General features: G+C 36.3%; 1 protein-coding gene across 1 annotated transcript in view; it reads left to right on the top strand.

Moving 5' to 3' along the window:
- The window catches only part of ABLIM2 (actin binding LIM protein family member 2), a 242,968-nt gene that overhangs the window by 141,417 nt on the left and 81,780 nt on the right, over nucleotides 1-19,771 (top strand). Inside the window, exons 8-10 of the mRNA XM_044681548.1 lie at nucleotides 1,284-1,342; nucleotides 15,346-15,423; nucleotides 19,066-19,212. Of these exons, the coding sequence (XP_044537483.1) occupies nucleotides 1,284-1,342; nucleotides 15,346-15,423; nucleotides 19,066-19,212 (284 nt within the window). The remainder of the gene's footprint in view (nucleotides 1-1,283; nucleotides 1,343-15,345; nucleotides 15,424-19,065; nucleotides 19,213-19,771) is intronic.

The following is a 19,771-nucleotide window of genomic DNA, read 5'->3' as shown; positions in this document are numbered from 1 at the left end:
TCCTTCATTCATATTTTTTCATTAATTCCCTTGATATTCTTGGCCTTTTGTTTCTTCAAAATGAACTTTGTTGTAATTTTTTCTAGTTCTATAAAATATTTTTAGATATTCTAATTGATATGTCCTGAAAAGGTAAATTAATTTAGGTAGAATTGTCATTTTCTCTGTATTGGCTCTGCCAATTCATGAACAATTAAAGTTTTTCTAATTGTTTAGGTTTGACTTATTTGTGTGAAGAGTATTTTGTAGTTGTGTTTATATAGTGCTGGATTTGTTTTGGTAGGTATGACCCCAGATATTTTTGTTGTCTAGAGTTATTTTGAATGGAATTTATTTTTTTTATCTCTTGCTGTTGGACTTTGGTGGTGGTAAATAGAAATGTTAATGATATGTGTGTGTGTTTATTTTATATCCTGCAACTTTGCTGAAGTTAATTATTTCTATTAGTTTTTTGGTTGGTTCTCTGAAATTCTCTGGTATACCATCATATTATCTGAAAAGACTGATAGTTGTTTACTCATTGCTTATTCTAATCCCTTCAATTTCTTTTCCCTCTCTTATTTGATATAGTAAGCATTTCTGGTACAATATTAAATAATAGTGGTGATAATAGATATCCTTGTTTTACTAATGATCTTACTGGGAAGGGTCTTAGTTTGTCCCCATTACAGATAATCTTGCTGATGGTTTTAGATAGATGCCATTTGTCACTTTATGAAAGAAGGAACCTGTCCCCACCCCCAGTTCTTTAAGATAGTTATGGGAATTCAAGCTGTAAGAGATCATACTCCCTCCCTAAATATTCTTACTGATGAGGGAACTAAAGACTATGGAGAGTAAGTTTCTTGTTAGAACCCAAGCAATCTCTGTGGCATATCAAGGACTATCAGAGATATGAAGTCACATTTTATACCTCTTTTTACCATATCACACACTTGATTTCACAGCTAACAAGTGTCAGAGTTGAAATTTGAATCAATGTCTCATATTGTTGCTCAGTTGTTTTAGTCATGTCTGACTCTTTCTAACTCCATTTGGAGTTTCCTTGGCAAAGATGCTAGAGTGGATTGCCATTTCCTTCTCCAGCTCTTGAAAAATGAGGAAACTGAAGTAGATAGCATAGAGTTACTTGACCAGGATCATGTAGCTAGAAAGTGTCTGAGACTAGACTTGAATTCAAGTCTTCCTGACTCCAGGCCCAGTGCTATCCACTGTGCCACCTAGTTGCCCAGAATTCATGATCTGAAAAATAAATAAATTAACTCTAAGTAATTTATTTACAGGTACATCCATCTGGCATCCGGCCTGTAGACAAGCAGCCAAAACTGAAGAAAAAAACAAGGTACATGAGTCTTACTTTTATCCCAATGTATTTCCTTCTAATGACTATCATGAGTACTGCCTTTGTACTCTCTCCATATTCCAAGATGTACATCATTCATTCTCTATAAATGTATTGACCCTTTCATACTATGTACTTCTTATGTTTTGGGGCTACCAAAGATGTAGAAAATGTGGTCCCCAACTTCCAAATGGGAATAATGTCCATGTTGCTATCCAGCAGTAAATGAAGCCATGCAGGAAAACATGGTAAAGTGTCCAATTTTCTGGTTCAAATTGCTTGTTCTAAACAGCGAATACTTGAGAAGCTCATCAATGAAGCTGGAATATTGTAGTCCAACAAAACTTCATAGAAGTACTGAAACATGATCTGAACTTTTCAGAAAGGAGCAGGTTTTGAAGAGACAAAAATGAGATGTGTCCAAAGAGATCAATGTGGGTCTATAAGGAACTCATAGACAAATTAGATATTTTTTAAACAATGGAAACAAAGGCAAGTAACTGAAGATAAAATTACAGATTAGAATTATAAGAGCATCAGAAACCACCAGTCTTAGGCTCATGACAAAGGATGAAGACAATAAAAAGTACCTGGTGACATTCAATGAGTTTGAGCAAACTCTATTACAAGGCACTTTTAAAACTGGTAGATGCAATTTCTGAGCCACTGGTAGTCATCTTTGTTGAACTATGGTTTCATCTAAGTCACTAATAATCAGAAATATGTAAATTAAAGCAGTTCCAAAATTGCTTACCCTTCAGATTGGCAAAGAACACAAAATGTTTTTTATTTAATTTTTATTTTGAATATTTCCCATAGTTACATATTTCATATTCTTTCCCTCTCCCCCAAAACCCCCAACCCCCCTTTTAGTCGATGCACAATTCCACTTGGTTTTATATGTATCATTGATCAAGGCCTAATTCTATATTATTGATAGTTGGACTAGAGTTATCATTTAGTGTCTACATCCCCAATAATATCCCCATCAAGCCCATGTAGAACACAAAATGTTAAATGTTCATTTTTTAGACTTTTACCTATTGTTTTTAGTTATACCCCTCCAGCGGCAAGTTAAAGAATTCTAATCTCTTTTCCATGTAACAGTCCTTTAAATATTTGAAGACAGCAATCATCCTCCTTAGAAATACCTTCCCAACCCCAACCTGCCAAGTCTTGACCTCCTCAGGATAAAATTCTTAAAGTTTTCCATCAATTCTTCTTTAACATAATCTCAAGACACTTCATCATCCTTTTAGCCTACACTTAACATTCTCATTTATCAACATCCTTCCTAAAATGTAACACCTTGAAAAGTCTAAGAATCATACTCTGAATATTTTTAACACAGGAAATTCAGCAGTAAGCAGAATTAGAAAGGACTTCCAAAGTTATTGGGTCTAGTCTCTCTACCTGCAGTAGAAATTCCTTCTGTGGTATCTCATGACATACATACTATCATGACCAAAAGTGGTCATGAAGATAATGTCCCTAATGATAAGATACTTTATTAATTTTTGGATAATATAACAGTTAGGAATTTCCCCCTATATAGCAAACTTAAATTGGCTTCTCTAAACTTACCAGGTAGTTAACCTAGTTCTGGTTTTGAAAACCAAGAAAAACAAATTCTCCGTGTCAAGGCTTCAAGTAAAACAAGTGTCCTTTCTTCTCCTGGCAAAATATATACAATTCCTAAAACTATTTCTTATGTGGAATGATTGTCAATCTCTTCACCATTGTGGTTATCCCCCTCGGGAGTCATTCCAGGAGAGAAAATATCTTAGAATCCTATTATCTCAGAGTTTGCAAGTAATTCAAAAGGGTTCTTTAGTATTTGAAACAGGAATCTTTGCTTCAATTCACCATCTCCAAGAAACTTCTGTTTCTACATGTTTTGTCATAAAGAATTAATTATTTAGCCACAGAACCAGTAGATTCTCCCTCCCCCCAGTATTAATCCCATTTTTTTCAAACCCAATACAACAGTCGTATTTTATTTCAATAAAAGTCAGAGTCCACATTAGGAATCCTAAGAGAATATTATGCACAGTGATATGTGAAATACAACACTAAAAAAGATCATTTTCTTAATGAATATGAATGAATGAATGAAAATGATAATTTTCCTAATGAATATAGATGAAAAAATACTGAATATAATTTAACTAAATAGTTACAATTCATTTAAACTAATCATCACAACTAAATAATTTAAACCAGTTATGCAATGCAATATTAGAAAACCTTTTAATAAAACAGCAAAAAAAAAAAAGCCCTAAAGAAATCATACAAATATATCATTAGTTCAAAAATTTTTGATAAGGGCTAATATTTACTAATGGTAATAAAACTTCATTAAAACCAGGAAAACAACATACATAAATGTTAAAAATATGTAAATTAGAAAACAACATAATAATTGGAAATGAATACTACAAAATTATAATGACCAAACTTATTGCCGAAGATAGATGAGAAGAAACTAGGCAGCTAGATGATGTGGTGGAGAGAGCACTGGGTCTAGAGTCAGGAAGACAAGTTCAAATCTAGACTCAGATACTTGCTAACTGTATGATCTCGGGTAAGTCATTTAACCTCTGTTTACTTCAGTTCCCTTAACTGCAAAATGAGAATAATAATAGCACCTACCTCCTAGAGGAGTTGTTGTGAGGATCAAATGAGGTGATATTTGTAAAGCATTTAACACAACGCTTGACACATGATGCTATATGAATGGTTGCTGTTATTATTACTGTCATTGTTATCACACTGAGAACCACAGATATAATATATGTATATATTATGTTTATAACTTACGTACATTACATATTATGTATACATATATAAATATATTACATTAGACTTTGGAGTTTGTTTTGCTGAATTTTTTTCCCTTTTTAAATTCTCTATGTAAGGAATTACTCTGAGAGGAGGGGTAGAAGCAGGAATATAGTAATTAATCTACTTTTTTTTTAAGACTAAATATAGAAGGATTTTTTCTCAATATAATAAGTAGCTACTAGGAAAAACATTTCTACCAAAAAAGAGTGTAAAATTAAGGACAAAATTTATCAGTTTTTATTTATGTAATATTGGACCTCGGTTTTCTCCTTTGCAAAATGGGAACGGTCTAGAAAATATATTAAGTTCTCTTTCAGTTCTGAATCCTGTAAGAATATTGTCTGTAGCCCTATCATCGAGTGTGCTTACTCATGAATGTGCATGTCCATAAGTATATGTCCTTCTCCAGAGACAGTATAGTGCAATCTAAAAAGTTTATGGCCTAGCTTTGCCCTTTCTTCATTTTGTTACCATAGACAAATCTTACCACTTCTATGGGCTTTGGTTTCCTCTGTAATTAAAGAAAAAACATGGTATAAGTTGGTCTTTTAGGCATTTTACAGCACTAATATTTCAGACCTGTGATGTTGCTTTGTGAAAAGTAGCACATCAGTGGAATGAAAGGTGGCCTTCAAGCCAGGAAACACCTGATTTCAAGTCCCACCTCTGTCACGTTCTGGCCATTTGCTGCTGAGCCCTTTACTTGACCTCCTGTTGCTCTAGACAATTTTCTAAGACCGTAAGTTCCAGAGAAAAGACTGACCTATGTGGGTAGAAGGAGTTTTGTTATCTGGGAAGACCAACTTCATAGGTCCACTCCCCTTAATGTTATCCTTAAGCTGAGGTCATTGGTATGGCTGAAAATGTTAAGTCCATTACTGAAAGATGTTTCACATTACTCTAAAAGAATTTCCTTTATCCATGTGTGTTTATAGACACTAGTCTTCTCCATGTTTGACAGCTGATGGTGAGCGACTCCTTTATTCATTGCTGTTATTGAGAAGGTTCTATTAAGATTAAGCAATAGAATGTATCATAGCATATGATAGTAATTAAGGAATTCTGGAAGTTGCAGTAGGGTGACACAAAGTAAAAAAAGGAAGAAGGATAATCCCCTCTGGGGACAGGAAAAGCATAAGACTCATAACTCAGAGAACAGACATTCTAGGGCCAGGCTAGATCTTTGATAGGAAGGATTATAGAGACTGAGATGAATGACTCCTGTTTATGTCCTGTTGCCCAATACTGGCTGAGTCAGTAAGGTAAATATTGGAACTGTACATGACTCAGGTTCAGAACCATCCAAAAACTCAATGAACTACCCCTTGAACTAAGAGTGGGGTATTCCCTTTCGTGAGCATCATAACAACTTGTTGAAAAATTGTAGTAGAAATTTCTTTTTCGGATATGGTTGGGCCAAATGGATCACAGCATATATTTAGAGCTGGAAGGAATCTTAAATACTGTTGAATCCAAGTTTGTCATTTTACAGATAAGGAAACTGAGGCTGAGAGAGAAAGCTGAGACTGAGAGAGAAGAGAGTGACTTACCCATAGACACACATTTGTAGGTTGTGACCTACAGTAGGTAGTCAGAAAGAGAAGAGAAAGGGGAGATATAGGGGATATCTGGAAAGACAGAGAAAAGAGACAAAGAGACAGAGAAAAAGAATGTTTTTTCACATTTTTTATTTTTAAGGCACAGAGACTTTTAAAAAATGTTCTAAATTCTCTCTCTCCCCTGCCCTTCTCCTACCTAATGAGAAGATAAGGACAACAAAGCCAACTATGGATTTGTATAGATATAAAAAACACACGTCCACTTTAGCCATGTTCAAAAATAACAACAATAAAAAAGAACAAAGAAAGATGTTTTATCAAGAGATCTTTGGAATTGTGGTGGATCACTGTGTTAACTAGAATCATCAAACCTTTCAAATTGATTATTTTTTTTTAAATCTTTTTTTTTTTTAACCCTTGTACTTCGGTGTATTGTCTCATAGGTGGAAGATTGGTAAGGGTGGGCAATGGGGGTCAAGTGACTTGCCCAGGGTCACACAGCTGGGAAGTGGCTGAGGCCGGGTTTGAACCTAGGACCTCCTGTCTCTAGGCCTGACTCTCACTCCACTGAGCTACCCAGCTGCCCCCTCAAATTGATTATTTTTATGATACTACTATTATTATATAGATTGTTCTCCTGGTTCTGCTCACTTCATTATGCATTAGTTCACACAGGTCTTCTAAGTTTTTCTAAAACCATTCCCTTAATTTATTTATTTCATTAAATTTTTTCACATTACCGTGGTGACATTTTCAATAATTGGTTTTTTTTTCCTTTAAAACCCTTACCTTCTGTCTTAGAACCAATTTTTAAGGCAGAAGAGTAGTAAGGACAACTCAATGGGGGGTAAGTGACTTGCCTAGAGTCACATATCTAGGAAGTATTTGAGGTCACATTTGAACCCAGGACTTTCCATCTCTAGACCTGATTCTCTATCCATTGAGCCACCTAGCTGCTCCCATTAATTGTTTTCTGAAATTTTATGATACATGTTCTCTCCTTGCCTCTCTCCTATTCTTCCCCCTTTCCTAAGATGGTATGTAATATGAAATAGATTATATTGCTTTTCCTCTCATTTTAGCCGCCTTGGTTTTCTTTGTACAAAATGGTTTAAATTTTACATCATCAAAATTATCCTTTTTACCTCCTGGGAACCTTTCTATCTCTTATTTGGCCACAAATTCTTCTGCTATCTATAGATCTGAGAAGTAATGTCTTTCCTATTCTGTGAATTTGATCATATAACCCTTTATGTCCAAATCATGCAACCATTTTGAGCTTATCTTGGCAGATCATGTGAGATGTTAGTCCATGCATAGTTTCCGCAATTTTCCATACAGTTTTTCTCAAACAGTTAGTTCCTGCTCCAATAACAAAGATTTGGAGTTTATAAAACACTAGCTCGTCCTGTTCATTTACTCCTGTATATTATATACCTAATCTGTTCCACTGATGAATCAGAGAATGTTTATTAAGCCTTTACTAGGTATCAGGCATTTTCTAGGCTAGGAATTCATCAGTCAAAGGAAAGGGCATCAAGGACACAAATTGGACAAGGTAACTTAACCTCTCTCAATCTGTTTCTTCATCTATGAAAAATAAAAAAGGATAATAAAAAGTACCTATCTCCCAGGTTTGTAAGGATCAAATGAGATAAAAGCTATAAATTCTTTTCTTGACCTTGATATACTATACAAATGACAGATAGTAGTAGTGATGGTGACTTTGATGGATGGTGGTGGTGGTAGTAGTGGTAGTGGTGGTGGTGGTAGTAGTAGTAGTAGTAGTAGTAGTAGTAGTAGTAGTAGTAGTAGTAGTAGTAGTAGTAGAAGTAATAGTGGTTGCAGTGGTTACTGTCATTGTCATCATCTATTATGGACTGTTCTTTTTACAAGGATTCTTGAAGACTATCCATTAGTATGCACCTCCAGGAACAATTTTTGGAGCCTGTCCTTCTTAGGAAGACATGCAGCATGCTAGAAGCCTTTTTTCCCAAACCTGATGCTTCCTTTAGTGGAAAATGTTGAGTCATCATGAGCAACTAGAGAAGCTGCTTTTTCTGTTCTAAACCAAATTCTATAATGCAATCAAAGAAAGATGTCTGGATTCATAAAATCCCCAGTAATACCAGCTGGCAGGAAACTAGCCATTTATTCTTGATAAGACACTGCATGACCTTTGTAGACAGGCTTCATTTGGAGGCAGAAAGTAGTATTAAGGGTAGAAATCTGCCATAAGCAGATGTTCTTTAAATGAATTTTTAAAAAAATAATGAGGACTTTTACCCATCTGATGGCATTCAGAATAGCATTTTATTTCTTCACAATTACATGCAAGAACAATTTTTTAAATTCCTTTTCTAAAACTTTGAGTTGCAGGTTCCTGCCCCCTTCCCATCCCTCCTCCCTTAGGGTAAGCAAATTTGGTCTGGGTTATGCATTTGTGATTATGCAAAATCTGTTTCCACATTGATCATGTGAAAGAAAATATGCATGTATGTGTGCATGTGAGTGTGCACACATGAATAAAACACAAAGAAATCAAAGTTAAAATCTGAATTCAAATTTCATGTGATGGTATTCAGAACCAATGTCAGAGGCTGGCAAAGAAGAACTGACTTTTCAGAATTCTGTTCATGGAAGCCAGTTATGCCATGGATCCTCCAAGAAACATAATCAGAGCTGCCAAGTGTCCATCTTTGCTGTCTTTTTCAACCTTCATCCTTTATGGAGTCCAATTTCTTCAAGTATCCCATGAGTCCTCTGAAGTTTTGAGATTTATATAGTGGAAAGGTTGCAGGTAAAAGAAAGGATTTCATGTCATTTGTTCTATACATTCTTATGAAGAGAAAAATCTTAAGCCGGCAGCATACAGGTTCTAGAAATTACTACCAAGCTTGGAAAGCTTTCAGTGTGGACATAATCATGAACTGGATATCTGTCAGAAAGGGAGCAGCCTGACTAAATGAAGAAAGACTCATCACAAGAAGATTGGCTCTCAGATAAATCTTTTTGGTCACAGAAACTACTAAAACTGTCTACTCAGGGTTGGAGGAGTTACAGTTTGCTTTGGCAGAAGAGCCAAAATAACATCACTTGAATTACAGATCTTTGAAAAGATGAGCTATCATATGTACATATCTATTTCTCAATAGAGATAGATCTATATAAACTTGTACATATGCATATATAGTTCAAGGATCCATGACTTCATTAATGTTATAGTTTCTTCCACTAGAAAGATTGCAATCAGTGCAGCTATGTATTACAAATGGATACAGCACCATGCCTGAAGTGAGGAGGACCTGAGTTCAATTCAGATCTCTTAGCAAGTCACTTAATCCCAACTTCCTTAATTTTTTTTTAAATATTGCAACATCTCTAGAGTATAGTTGATGGTTTTGGGAATTGCTGGGGCCAAAAACTTTCTTTACTTTGTAGGCAAGTTGGTGGTGAATGTCAAATCTTGAGGTGGAACATTTGATGACAGACACTGGTAATTTTCTCAGTATGTCATTTCCTTTCCAAGTGCTAATAATAAATAAGAACACCATACCTTAGTAGTATATCCCATTGCCTCACTTTGCAGCCATCTCTGACTCTTTGTGACCCAAAAAAGCTAGAGTGGTTTGCCATTTTCTTATCCTGCTTGTTTTACAAATGAGTAAACTAAGACAGAGTTAAGTGACTTGCCCAGGAATCCACAGCTAATAAGTGTATAAAGCTAGATTTAAACTCAGATCCTTCTGATTCTAGGCCTGTGCTCTATCTACTGTACCATTGTAAGGAATTAAATTTAGGGGTTTGACTAAATATGTAAGAATTCTAAAATAATATGGTGGTTGCTGATTTAAAATATCATAGCTCAAGTCAAAATGACTTTTAATAGTTTTTATTTACAAAAAAATTGGAAAGAGTGAAAGTAGAAAAATGTGAAAAGAGGGTAGGGAAGATGTCTAGCCTGTCACACTAAATATTGCTCCGATGCTCAGCTCAACCCAGCAGGACTTGTTAACCCTCAACCAGAGGACCAGGTATTCCACCCACAAGGCCTCCTCCAAGAGAGGAAGGACTCTCTGGAACTAATCTCTCTTCAGAAACCATGAAAGGAAAGCAGATACTTACTCACCCAAAAAATAATCCAAGAGCCAAGGTCCCAAGTTGAAGCCAAGGTACGAGTCCCAAGTCACCTCCAAGAGGCAGGTCACCAACCAAAATTCCAAGCCAAAGATTCAAACTGAAAATGACTTCTAAATACAACTCCTAGTTGAAGAAGTTCAGGACTTTTTATAATCACTTCTTGTCTCTTCCCCTCTTCACGGGGGCCAATCACAGCTTCCAAACTGCCTAGCACTACCCAGGGGGTCAGTGTCTATGGGATCCACTTCTCATTCTCTGAAGGTGTCAACTCTTGTCATAGGATTCACAAGTTTCTAATTGATTGGGTTAAAAGCTCTCCAAATAAGTGACTTGTGAATTCTCTTACTTGATAACTAAGTGTGAAGTAGGGGGTTAAGTAAGGGTTTCTTAGATTGATTGACTCAAAATAGACAAAGAGAATAAAGAATTCCCTTTCGCACCACCTAGCTACCTCTTATGGTTATTATTATTATGGTATGCCTCTTATGGTTGCTATTATTCATTATAACCTGATTTCACCAGGAAAAAATGTTAATGGCAATTTTGAGAACTTTGGTTTAGACCTTAAACCTCTACCATTTTCCTATTCCTTCAATTCTAAACAAAGGATGAGGGGGTAGGGATATGGACTAGATATAGGTACTGGTGGAAAGTGCAGTTGTTGAGCCTTGCACACTACTAGGTGACATCTAGTGGCTTTCAGGACCTGGGATCCAGAACCTAATGGGATGAGATGGGCCTTAGTCATTCAGTCTAAAAGTACAGAGACAAGGACAAGCTAAAAAATACAAAGACTTTGTTTCCCCAAAAAGATAATGACATAGTGAAAAGGCAAACTAGATTTTCCATCAGGAAATACCTAGGTTTGAAATTCTGCCTCAGAAATGTATTCTTATTATTAGCCATAAGATCATGGGCAAGGCCTTCACTCTCTCTGAGTTTAATTTCTTCCACTGTAAAAGGACAGTAGTACATGTAGCAACTGCCTCATTGGATGATTTTGAGGAACTGATGATGCATTGATAAAGTGCTTTGGAAATCTTAAAGTTCCATAAGTTTTTCAACCATCTTCATTATTATTCCCTGGTTAGAAAAATACAGACTCCAGCAAAACATCTGGAGGCAAAGTATGCCCATATACTTAAAGGACATAGTCATGAAAATCAGAGCAGGACATAGAAGAGTGTTGTCAGTTTATTTTAAACATCATCAGCACCATGGTTAGAGACAGCAGCTAGCTATGTCAGCACTGAAATTATAGGAAAGCAGAGGAATCCAGTGCCACTGGGATAGCTAAGGAAATAAAGGAGCTGGTTAGCAGTTGTTAGTTTTGTTATCTAGTTGCTTATCTGTGCCTCTAAGTATTTTGGAGTTATACAGTAATGGTCAACTAGTTGAGCCTTTAGGATTTGACCAGAAGGGAATAGATGGCAATTGATGATTATAGCATTTCCTGGACTAACTAAGGAGAAAGGCTATTCTAAAGTGTTTAATTACCCTGTCCTGGTTAGTCTATGTGAACCACAACCATAAACAGCTCTCTCTGCCTTCTACTGATTCCTAGGCAGGAAGCAAATTCATTGGATGGTGACAACTTTATGTAGTGGTTGGCACTGCACATAAAATTTTGAAGTTTCATATGTATCTGGGTCAATATCTGGGTCAAAAAAAGTTTGAGTCTTCTCTCTGATAATACACTGATCACCTCAGTGCCCAATTCTGTATTGATATTACATCACAATAAACCAGAGTCTAAACTAAAACTGACTTTTGAGCTCATTAATGTGTAATGTTTTATACATAAATCTGTCTGGCAATGTATTCCCTTTTCAAATTTTAATAACTAAACCAAAGAGGAGGGAGAGAATAGGAAAGGAGAGAAAAGGAGAAAGTAGGAAAGGGTAAGAGAAAGGAAGAGAGAGAAGAGAGGGATGAGGAGAAAAGAAGTGAGAAGAGGGAGAGAGTGGAGAAAAGAAGAGAGAAGAAAGCAAAACAAGAGAAGAGAAAGAAGAAAGTAGGGATTATGAACTATTGTTTTAAAATAGCATTGTTGTCACCATTAGAGATTCATGAGCTCCCTAAACCAGGATGGATCAGTTTCCATATCAGCTTGATGGATGCTGGGTAACAACTGGCATCCTCATCAATGAGAGATTTCTCCATCACAGCTACCATATGGGTTCATTATGTAAAAATCCCAGAAATATCACTGCACTGATCTTTAATGTAATATCACTTCCTTCTACTATTTTTTTTTCCTTTATAGATGTAGAGCCAAATTTGCAATTGGGTTTTCCCTATCATTACCCCCAAATGCCTTAAAGATTTGTGTATAAAACTTTCTGTGTTGTGGCATAAGTTTCAGGTGGCAGTTTGGCAATGTTGTGATCTCAGCTCAGTACATGTTGCCCAGCATATTGGAGGAATGGTTTCAATTCAGACACAATCAGCTTTTTGTTATTTGAATAGTGGATTATCCATTCATGTGTGTATCAATTTCATGTCATCCACCTTCCAAAAACCTTCTAGCAAACCCAAGGATATATATAATATGAGTGTCACAAGGAACTGGGCTATAGCTCTATTGCAGCTGGATAGCATTTTTAACAGATGGGAGCTCTTCTAGAAGGGATAATAACCACTGAGTGTTCTCACTGGTGGCAAGTCAAATTATTTCCACTTTTCTGTACCAGCAGATATAAAGGAGAGTCAACAATAAGGATAATAACACACATTTCTTCAACACTTCATAGTTTATATGTTAATATAAATATTTATATTAATATGTTTAATATAAACATTAACAACAATGCAGTGAGATAGGTAAGTAGTGCAAGTATTATCTCTACTTTGCAAATAAGGAAATTAAGGCTCAAATATTAGATAATATCCTTCTGATGACCTAGATTGTAAGCACCTGTGTTAGTACTCAAACCAAGGTCTTTTACTTAAATTCTAGTATTTTTCTCCCCCCACCCCATTTTTCCCAAATTTTCTAGCTTTGAGGCAGATACATAGTATATGGTAGTAGGAGGGGGAGGAAATTAGTTTTTACAAAAGAAGAGGATAGTTTGAGGGTGAAATAGGGAGCCAGTTAAGGAATTTAAAGCATAGTTTAACACAAAGTCTTAGTTTTCCCAACTGGGCTCAATATATGAAAAATAATTTGTAATAATTAAGACGAGCCTGGATTTCAGCACATAATTCATGTAGGGAAGTCAACTATGTGACTTCTGTGGTTCCTTTCAACTCTTGTAGGTTTTGCCAATTCATAAAAGATAGCATATTAAAGGACAGAAAACAACGATATCTCTACTAGGATTATAGTTTATATAGCTACTATATAGCACGTGAGATAAAGGACAAACAGTATTATCTCCATTTTATAAATAAGACAATAAACACTCAAAGAAGTGAAGGCCAAATCATTTGGGTAGTGTCAGAGTTGGGTTTTGAAACCAGATCTTTGGATTTCTCATCAAGGGCTCTTTAATGATAAAACATTGCTCCTGTATAAGCAGAAACAAATTGAATACTGAGGCAGTAAGGTGTTTGGCTGGAGGCCAAGAGTTGTGTGGCAGTCAATATTCCCGGCAGGTTGGGAATAACTTTGGGGGGACACATTTCTGCCAGAATTCCTTTTACACCCCTTAAATCTTACCCAACTTATTATAGCATTAGAAGCAAAGGTCCATCTGCATCTTTGACTCTAAGATCTTTGTGGGTGAGATAATGTGATTGCAATGCCCTGTCAATCAATTATTAGGTGTTTGCTAGATTCTAAACACTATGCTGGGTGCCAAGAATAGCTTTGCACAGGTAGAATATCTAGTAACCAGAAACTGCAAAAGAATCAGTTAATTTTAGGGAGTCCTCATGATTCTAGACCTCTTTCAAAGTGAGACTTGAAGGATTGATAGTATCTGCTGTGATGTTATTAACTTATATAATTGAAACAGCATAGTAGAGTTGGATAAGTAGTCATTGGTAATTCTTTCTAATCTATTCTCACTTAGAAAATATATTGTATGAACCATCAGATAAATGCACTCAAATGTAGAAGAATCAGAAAATATAATTTTTCTATTTCTGGCTTTTTAAACAGTTTTAAGAATTTTAGTAAAATACAAGCTAAAATAAGTAAAACAAGAAAACTTATACAGCCTTAAACTTTATCAATAGAAGTCCAGAATGAGGTAGGTATATTTTTCATGTTCTTTGTGATTTCAGAAAATAGCTGCAATATTATACCTAGTTGTTAAGAAAAAAAAAACCTTACTTTCTGTCTTAGTATCAGTTTTAAGACAGAAGAGTGTCAAGGGCTAGGCAATCAGGATTAAGTGACTTGCCCAGGGTCACACAGTTGGAAATGTCCAAGGTCAAATTTGAACCCAAGTCCTCTTGATTCCAGGCTTGGTAACTCTATCCACTCTGCTGTCAGCTGCCCCATCATTGTATATCTAGTTCTCAAAGATTTATTTAAGGCAGTAGTTCCCAAACTTTTTTGGCCTACCGCCCCCTTTCCAGAAAAAATATTACTTAGCCCCCTGGAAATTAATTTTTTTAAATTTTAATAGCAATTAATAGGAAAGACAAATGCAGCTGTGGCCATCTGGATCACTGCAGCACCCACCAGGGGGCAGTAGCGCCCCCTTTGGGAATCACTGATTTAAGGCAATGAATTGAAAAAAAGGAGTGTGTCCAGTGGAGGATGACCAAGATGGTAGAGTTCTCCAAAACAATGTCTTAAAATGAGAACTTGAAGGAATGGAAGATGCTAATCTTGAAGAAGAGAAGATATTGGGGAAATAAGATTGCTGATTTCAAATAGTTGAAGGATTACTACATAGAAAAGGAACTATCATGCATGTGAGTTTTCTCTTCTTAGACACAGAAAAAAACCCCAAAGACCAATGGGTAAAAGTTGCAAAGGGAAATATTTAACCCAATATATAAAAATAGTTTTTAATAATTAAGGTTATCCCAAAATGAAATGGGCTTATTAAGCTTATCAATTTGTTAAAAATGCATGTATTCAAGCAGAGCCCAGATTTAAGCATATAATTCAGATAGGAAAGTCAACTATATGACTTCTGTGGTTTCTTTCAACTCTTTAAGACTTGATGTTTCAGAAAAGACAGGATGTTAAAGAATAGAAAACAGAGATATGAGGCCATATAGATCATTTAATTCGATATTCCCACTTTATAAAATCAAGAAACAGCCCCAAAAGTGGAAATAACTTTCCCAAAGTGACCTACATAATAATTTGTTTCTTTCTCTATATGTAGTAAAAGTTTAGTTAATGTGATTGGATGTCTGGCCAACTGGTACATGGAGAACCAGTAAGTGTTTGTTGGCTTTCTCTAAGAGCTACACAGAAAAAGTAGTATGTGAATTTTCTCCATGTGGAGATCATTATTTGTCTTCAATTTTCCTCTTCCTATTTTTCCCCTCTAGGAAACAAGAACTTCCTCAGAGAGCATCATTTCTGTGCCTGCCTCAAATACATCAGGATCTCCAAGTCGTGTGATTTATGTGAGTATAACAACATCCTCATCGAGGATGAGAAAAGGCAGACAGGGTTAGAGGAGGTTATGAGTTGGGAGAGTGAAGAGAATGATCAGATCCTTCTAGCTTATAGTTGGTGAGTAAAATTGGTGGTTTCTTATTTATTGCCTCAAGAAATATTCCTAAAAAATAAAAAATAGAAAAGGAAACATAAAAGAGGTATAAGGCAGTTGTAATATCATTTTCTGACAAGAAAATGGAGAGAAAGTTGAGTGACAACCAACAGTTTGGAATTCGGAACCTTACCCAGATGCCATCAGCCAAGGGGCAAAAGACAGTTGCTGCCCCAGAGAGGGAGAGGCATCTCTCCAGCCAACCAACACAACCTGATTATCGATTGATCATCTCTATCGTCTATAGTCTATCATAGATTCTCAAGACCTCATTCCTCAACCTTGATCCTTCCCCTGAGTTATTATAATTAAATTCTTAAAGCTCATTTAGGTGAAGGCTAATTTTATTCTAAAAATCAGTTTAATATTCTGACATCTAGGGGAAAGGAATACTTTAGCTAAGTAGCAGTCAACCACATTATCCATTCATCATCAACATCTATCTTTATCATCAACAATTATCCAATCTACCCTAACATTTATCTACCAACTCAGCCCTAAGACAGGTAGCCAAAGAAGCTGTGTAATTCAGTTCACAGCTTCTCACATAGTCACTTAGTCTTGGGCACTGTAGGTGGGAACTGGTGCCCAGCTGAGCTACAAATATTTGGGGACCTTGTGTTCACCACCTCAAACTTTGGTGTTCATTTAGGCTTCCCATCCTTACTCAGCTCAGGTCCTTATACCACTTGAGGACCTTGGGCCATCTCTCTATCAGGCCCAATCCAGAAGCACCATACGCCCATAACACAGTATGATTTCTTTGGTAGAAAAGGCTCTAAATGAGAACCAGGAGAACTATGTGCTAGTCCTGCCAGTGATTGGCCACATGACCCTGTACAAGTGGCTTAATCTGTCTTAGCCAGTTTCAGTATTTGAAAAATGGAAGGAAAGGCAAATTACCTCTGAATGCTAATATTCTACGTATTTAAAGTTACCTAAAAGTCTATATTCCATGGTCTAAGATTGCTTCTAGCTCTAACCTTCCATGAATCCTGAGCTTGAACTCAGATCTTACTAACTAAAAAAAAGAGGGCTTTTTAACCATGACTTCATTTTGAAGAAAGTACTTTATAAACTTAAAGTTTTATGTGTAATAAGCAAAAGCTGAAATGACAGAGGAAACAAAAGTTTGATCTTCTGAATATATCAATTTATTAAGCAATGCATGCCAAGTGCCCATCAAATTGGGACCAAACCCTTTTCTCAGCTTAGACCCTAAATATAGGGAGAGACAAATTTTTATACATAAAAATAAGGCCAGTTAATTAAAGGAAAACAGTACATTAAGTAATCTCATTTCTAGTTGGATAAAAGATTAGACTTTCTAAGTTGGGAGGGAGAGAGAAATGGTACAATTCCCTAAATTCAGGAAAAGAGATGTCCCATTCCTCTTCAACTATCTGTAAACAATCAAAGGAACGTGGAAACAATAACTGAGTGATCAGTTTTCTAACACCTTGTGCATTGGCTATTAAACATTATCAATACTTCTGCCTACTGAATCATAGTTGTATCTTGTTAGAACTAGCTCAAATAAAAGAGAGAGGACTTTTAACTTCCATGTGAGGCCATCCAACTAATCGAATATCAGAGTCAGGATGAGAAACTCAGCTTTTGATAGCCAAAATGTTGTTCTTTCCTTGACACTTACATATTAGGAGAAGAAACTCATAAAAGGAAAGGAAGAGGGAGAAGAAGCCTCTCTAAATGGCCTTCATTTTATTAGTATGGCCCAGCTAGTTGCTGTGGTAACCAAGTGATGCATGCTGCATTAAATGGAAATAAATCTAAAAGTCCCTCTATGAAGGACAACTGCTAAAGAGTCGGTGCCATTCATCTTGCTATCCAAATGTAAAGAACACATAGTTTTTCATGTTAAAAAGAAAAAGCATGCATTCTTCCAGTCCCTACACCCCCACCTTTTTATATACAATGGGCATAGAGTGTGATTCAGCATTAAAAAAGAATGGCTTTGAGTCAGAGAACTTAGGTTCAAATTCCAACTCTTTTCCTTGAGTTCCATGTTACCCATAAAACAAGGAATTTGGACTATGTCTCTGTTACTCTACATTGTTTTTTCCTGACCCACCTCAGCAGGTGATGTCCCACAAATGAAGGGTTTTTTTCCTTTTTTAAGCCAAAAATATAGAAGCTGTTAGTGTTATTGTTATTTTTGCTTTGCTACTATAGGAATTTATGATCCTTCTCCTTGCCCCACAACACCCCAGAATCCTATGGGGAAAGCTTGTCTCATTTTAGGAACTGTTCCCCTTGAAACATACTACAGTTTGCTGACAGTCCCAAAAAGACACTTGGGGAAATGGCAAGAGCATGTTATTTTTTTTTTTAACCTTTGTACTTCGGTGTATTGTCTCATAGGTGGAAGAGTGGTAAGGGTGGGCAATGGGGGTCAAGTGACTTGCCCAGGGTCACACAGCTGGGAAGTGGCTGAGGCCGGGTTTGAACCTAGGACCTCCTGTCTCTAGGCCTGACTCTCACTCCACTGAGCTACCCAGCTGCCCTAGAGCATGTTATTTAAACTCAGAAGTTCATTATGAGAAAGAAGCTATCCACATTCAGAGAAAGAACTGTGGGAGTAGAAACACACATGAAAAACATATGATCAATCACATGTTTTGATGGGGATATGATTGGGGTTTTGGCATTAAAAGATCACTCTACTGCAAATATGAATAACATGGAAATAGGTTTTGAACAACAATATATTTATAGCCCAGTGGAATTGCTTGCAGCTCTGGGAGGGAGGAGGGAAGAGGGGAGGGAAAGAACATGAATCTTGTAACCATGAAAAAATGTTCTAAATAAATAAATACATTTTTTAAAAAAGTCAGAAGTTCAGGTCAGCTAAAAGGCATAGAAGGTATATAATAACAGGACCTGGGTTCAAATGTGGCCTCAGACCCTTCCTAGCCATGTGACCCTGAGCAAGTTACTTAACCCCCTTTGGCTAGCTTCATTTGTCTTTCTGTCTTAGGGTTCTCACTAAGACAGAAAAGTAAGATTTTTTTTAAAGTCAGAATTCCTTGGTTCTAATTCTTGACTAGTCAGTCCCTGTATTGCCTTCTGCAAATCACTTAATATTTCTGGGCTTCAGTTTTACTGTATGTTTAAATGGGTAGGCTGGGCTAAGATGACCTTCAAATATATAATTAAATAACCTTAAGTTCAATGAAGTGCTTTTAAAATATAGGTACAGGGATTCTCGCCATACTCATTTTATCAATAAGGAAGCTGAAAATTGGAGCAGTGATTTGCTCAGGGACACACATATAGGTAACAAGCTGCAGAAATCATTCTCAATTCCAGCTCTTTGGACTCTCGATTCCAGTATGCTTTGCATTCTACCCTTGCTGCTTTACTGAATCACTGCTCTGAATCTAGGGGTGACTGTTGGTCCTTTGACTCTTATCTATCCACTTTTGGTTTGGATCTAACAATTCTCCTCTTATCTTTGGTGTTTCCTCTTTCTTAGGCTAAGCTTGGAGATGAAATTCTTGACTACAGGGACTTGGCTGCCCTTCCTAAAAGCAAAGCCATCTATAACATCGACCGCCCAGATATGATCTCCTACTCCCCATACATCAGTTACTCCTCAGGTGACAGGCATAGTTATGGAGAGGTACGAAAATGGAACAATGTCCTGACTTTGGGGAATGGGGCCTTGATTACTGGGATGATTCAGCTTGGTGCTTGGTCTCTGTAAAATGAACACAATTTGAGCTAGAAACTGGACATCTTCATTCTCCTTTGAGTAACCATTTCATGGCTAGCTGCCTTCATGTTTTAAGGGCCGCATAAACCTGGAAAGCTTTTGCTATCAAATTTTCTGATCTCTTCTAAATGTATGAGTGTTGTTTTTTTAAGACTTTTAAATTTTTTTATTTAATTTTCCCCCAGTTACATGTAAAAAGTTACCAATATTTTAAAAAGATTTGTCTCTAATTCTCTCCCTCCCTCCTCTAACCCCTTGAGATGGTGAGTAATCTCATATAGATTTTGCATGTGTGATCATGTAAAACATTTTTCCATATTAAACCTTTTGTGGAAGAAAATTTGAACCAAAAAAAAAATAAGAAAGAAAGTGAAAAGTTTGCTTTGGTCTGGATTCAGACTCCATTGCTTCCTTCTCTGGAAGCAAATGGCATTTTTTATCATGAGTCTGTCGGGATTGTTTTGGA

This window comes from Gracilinanus agilis, chromosome 6, assembly GCF_016433145.1.
Source record: "Gracilinanus agilis isolate LMUSP501 chromosome 6, AgileGrace, whole genome shotgun sequence".
Lineage (NCBI taxonomy): Eukaryota > Metazoa > Chordata > Mammalia > Didelphimorphia > Didelphidae > Gracilinanus > Gracilinanus agilis.
This window is presented reverse-complemented; position numbering and strand designations above follow the sequence as displayed.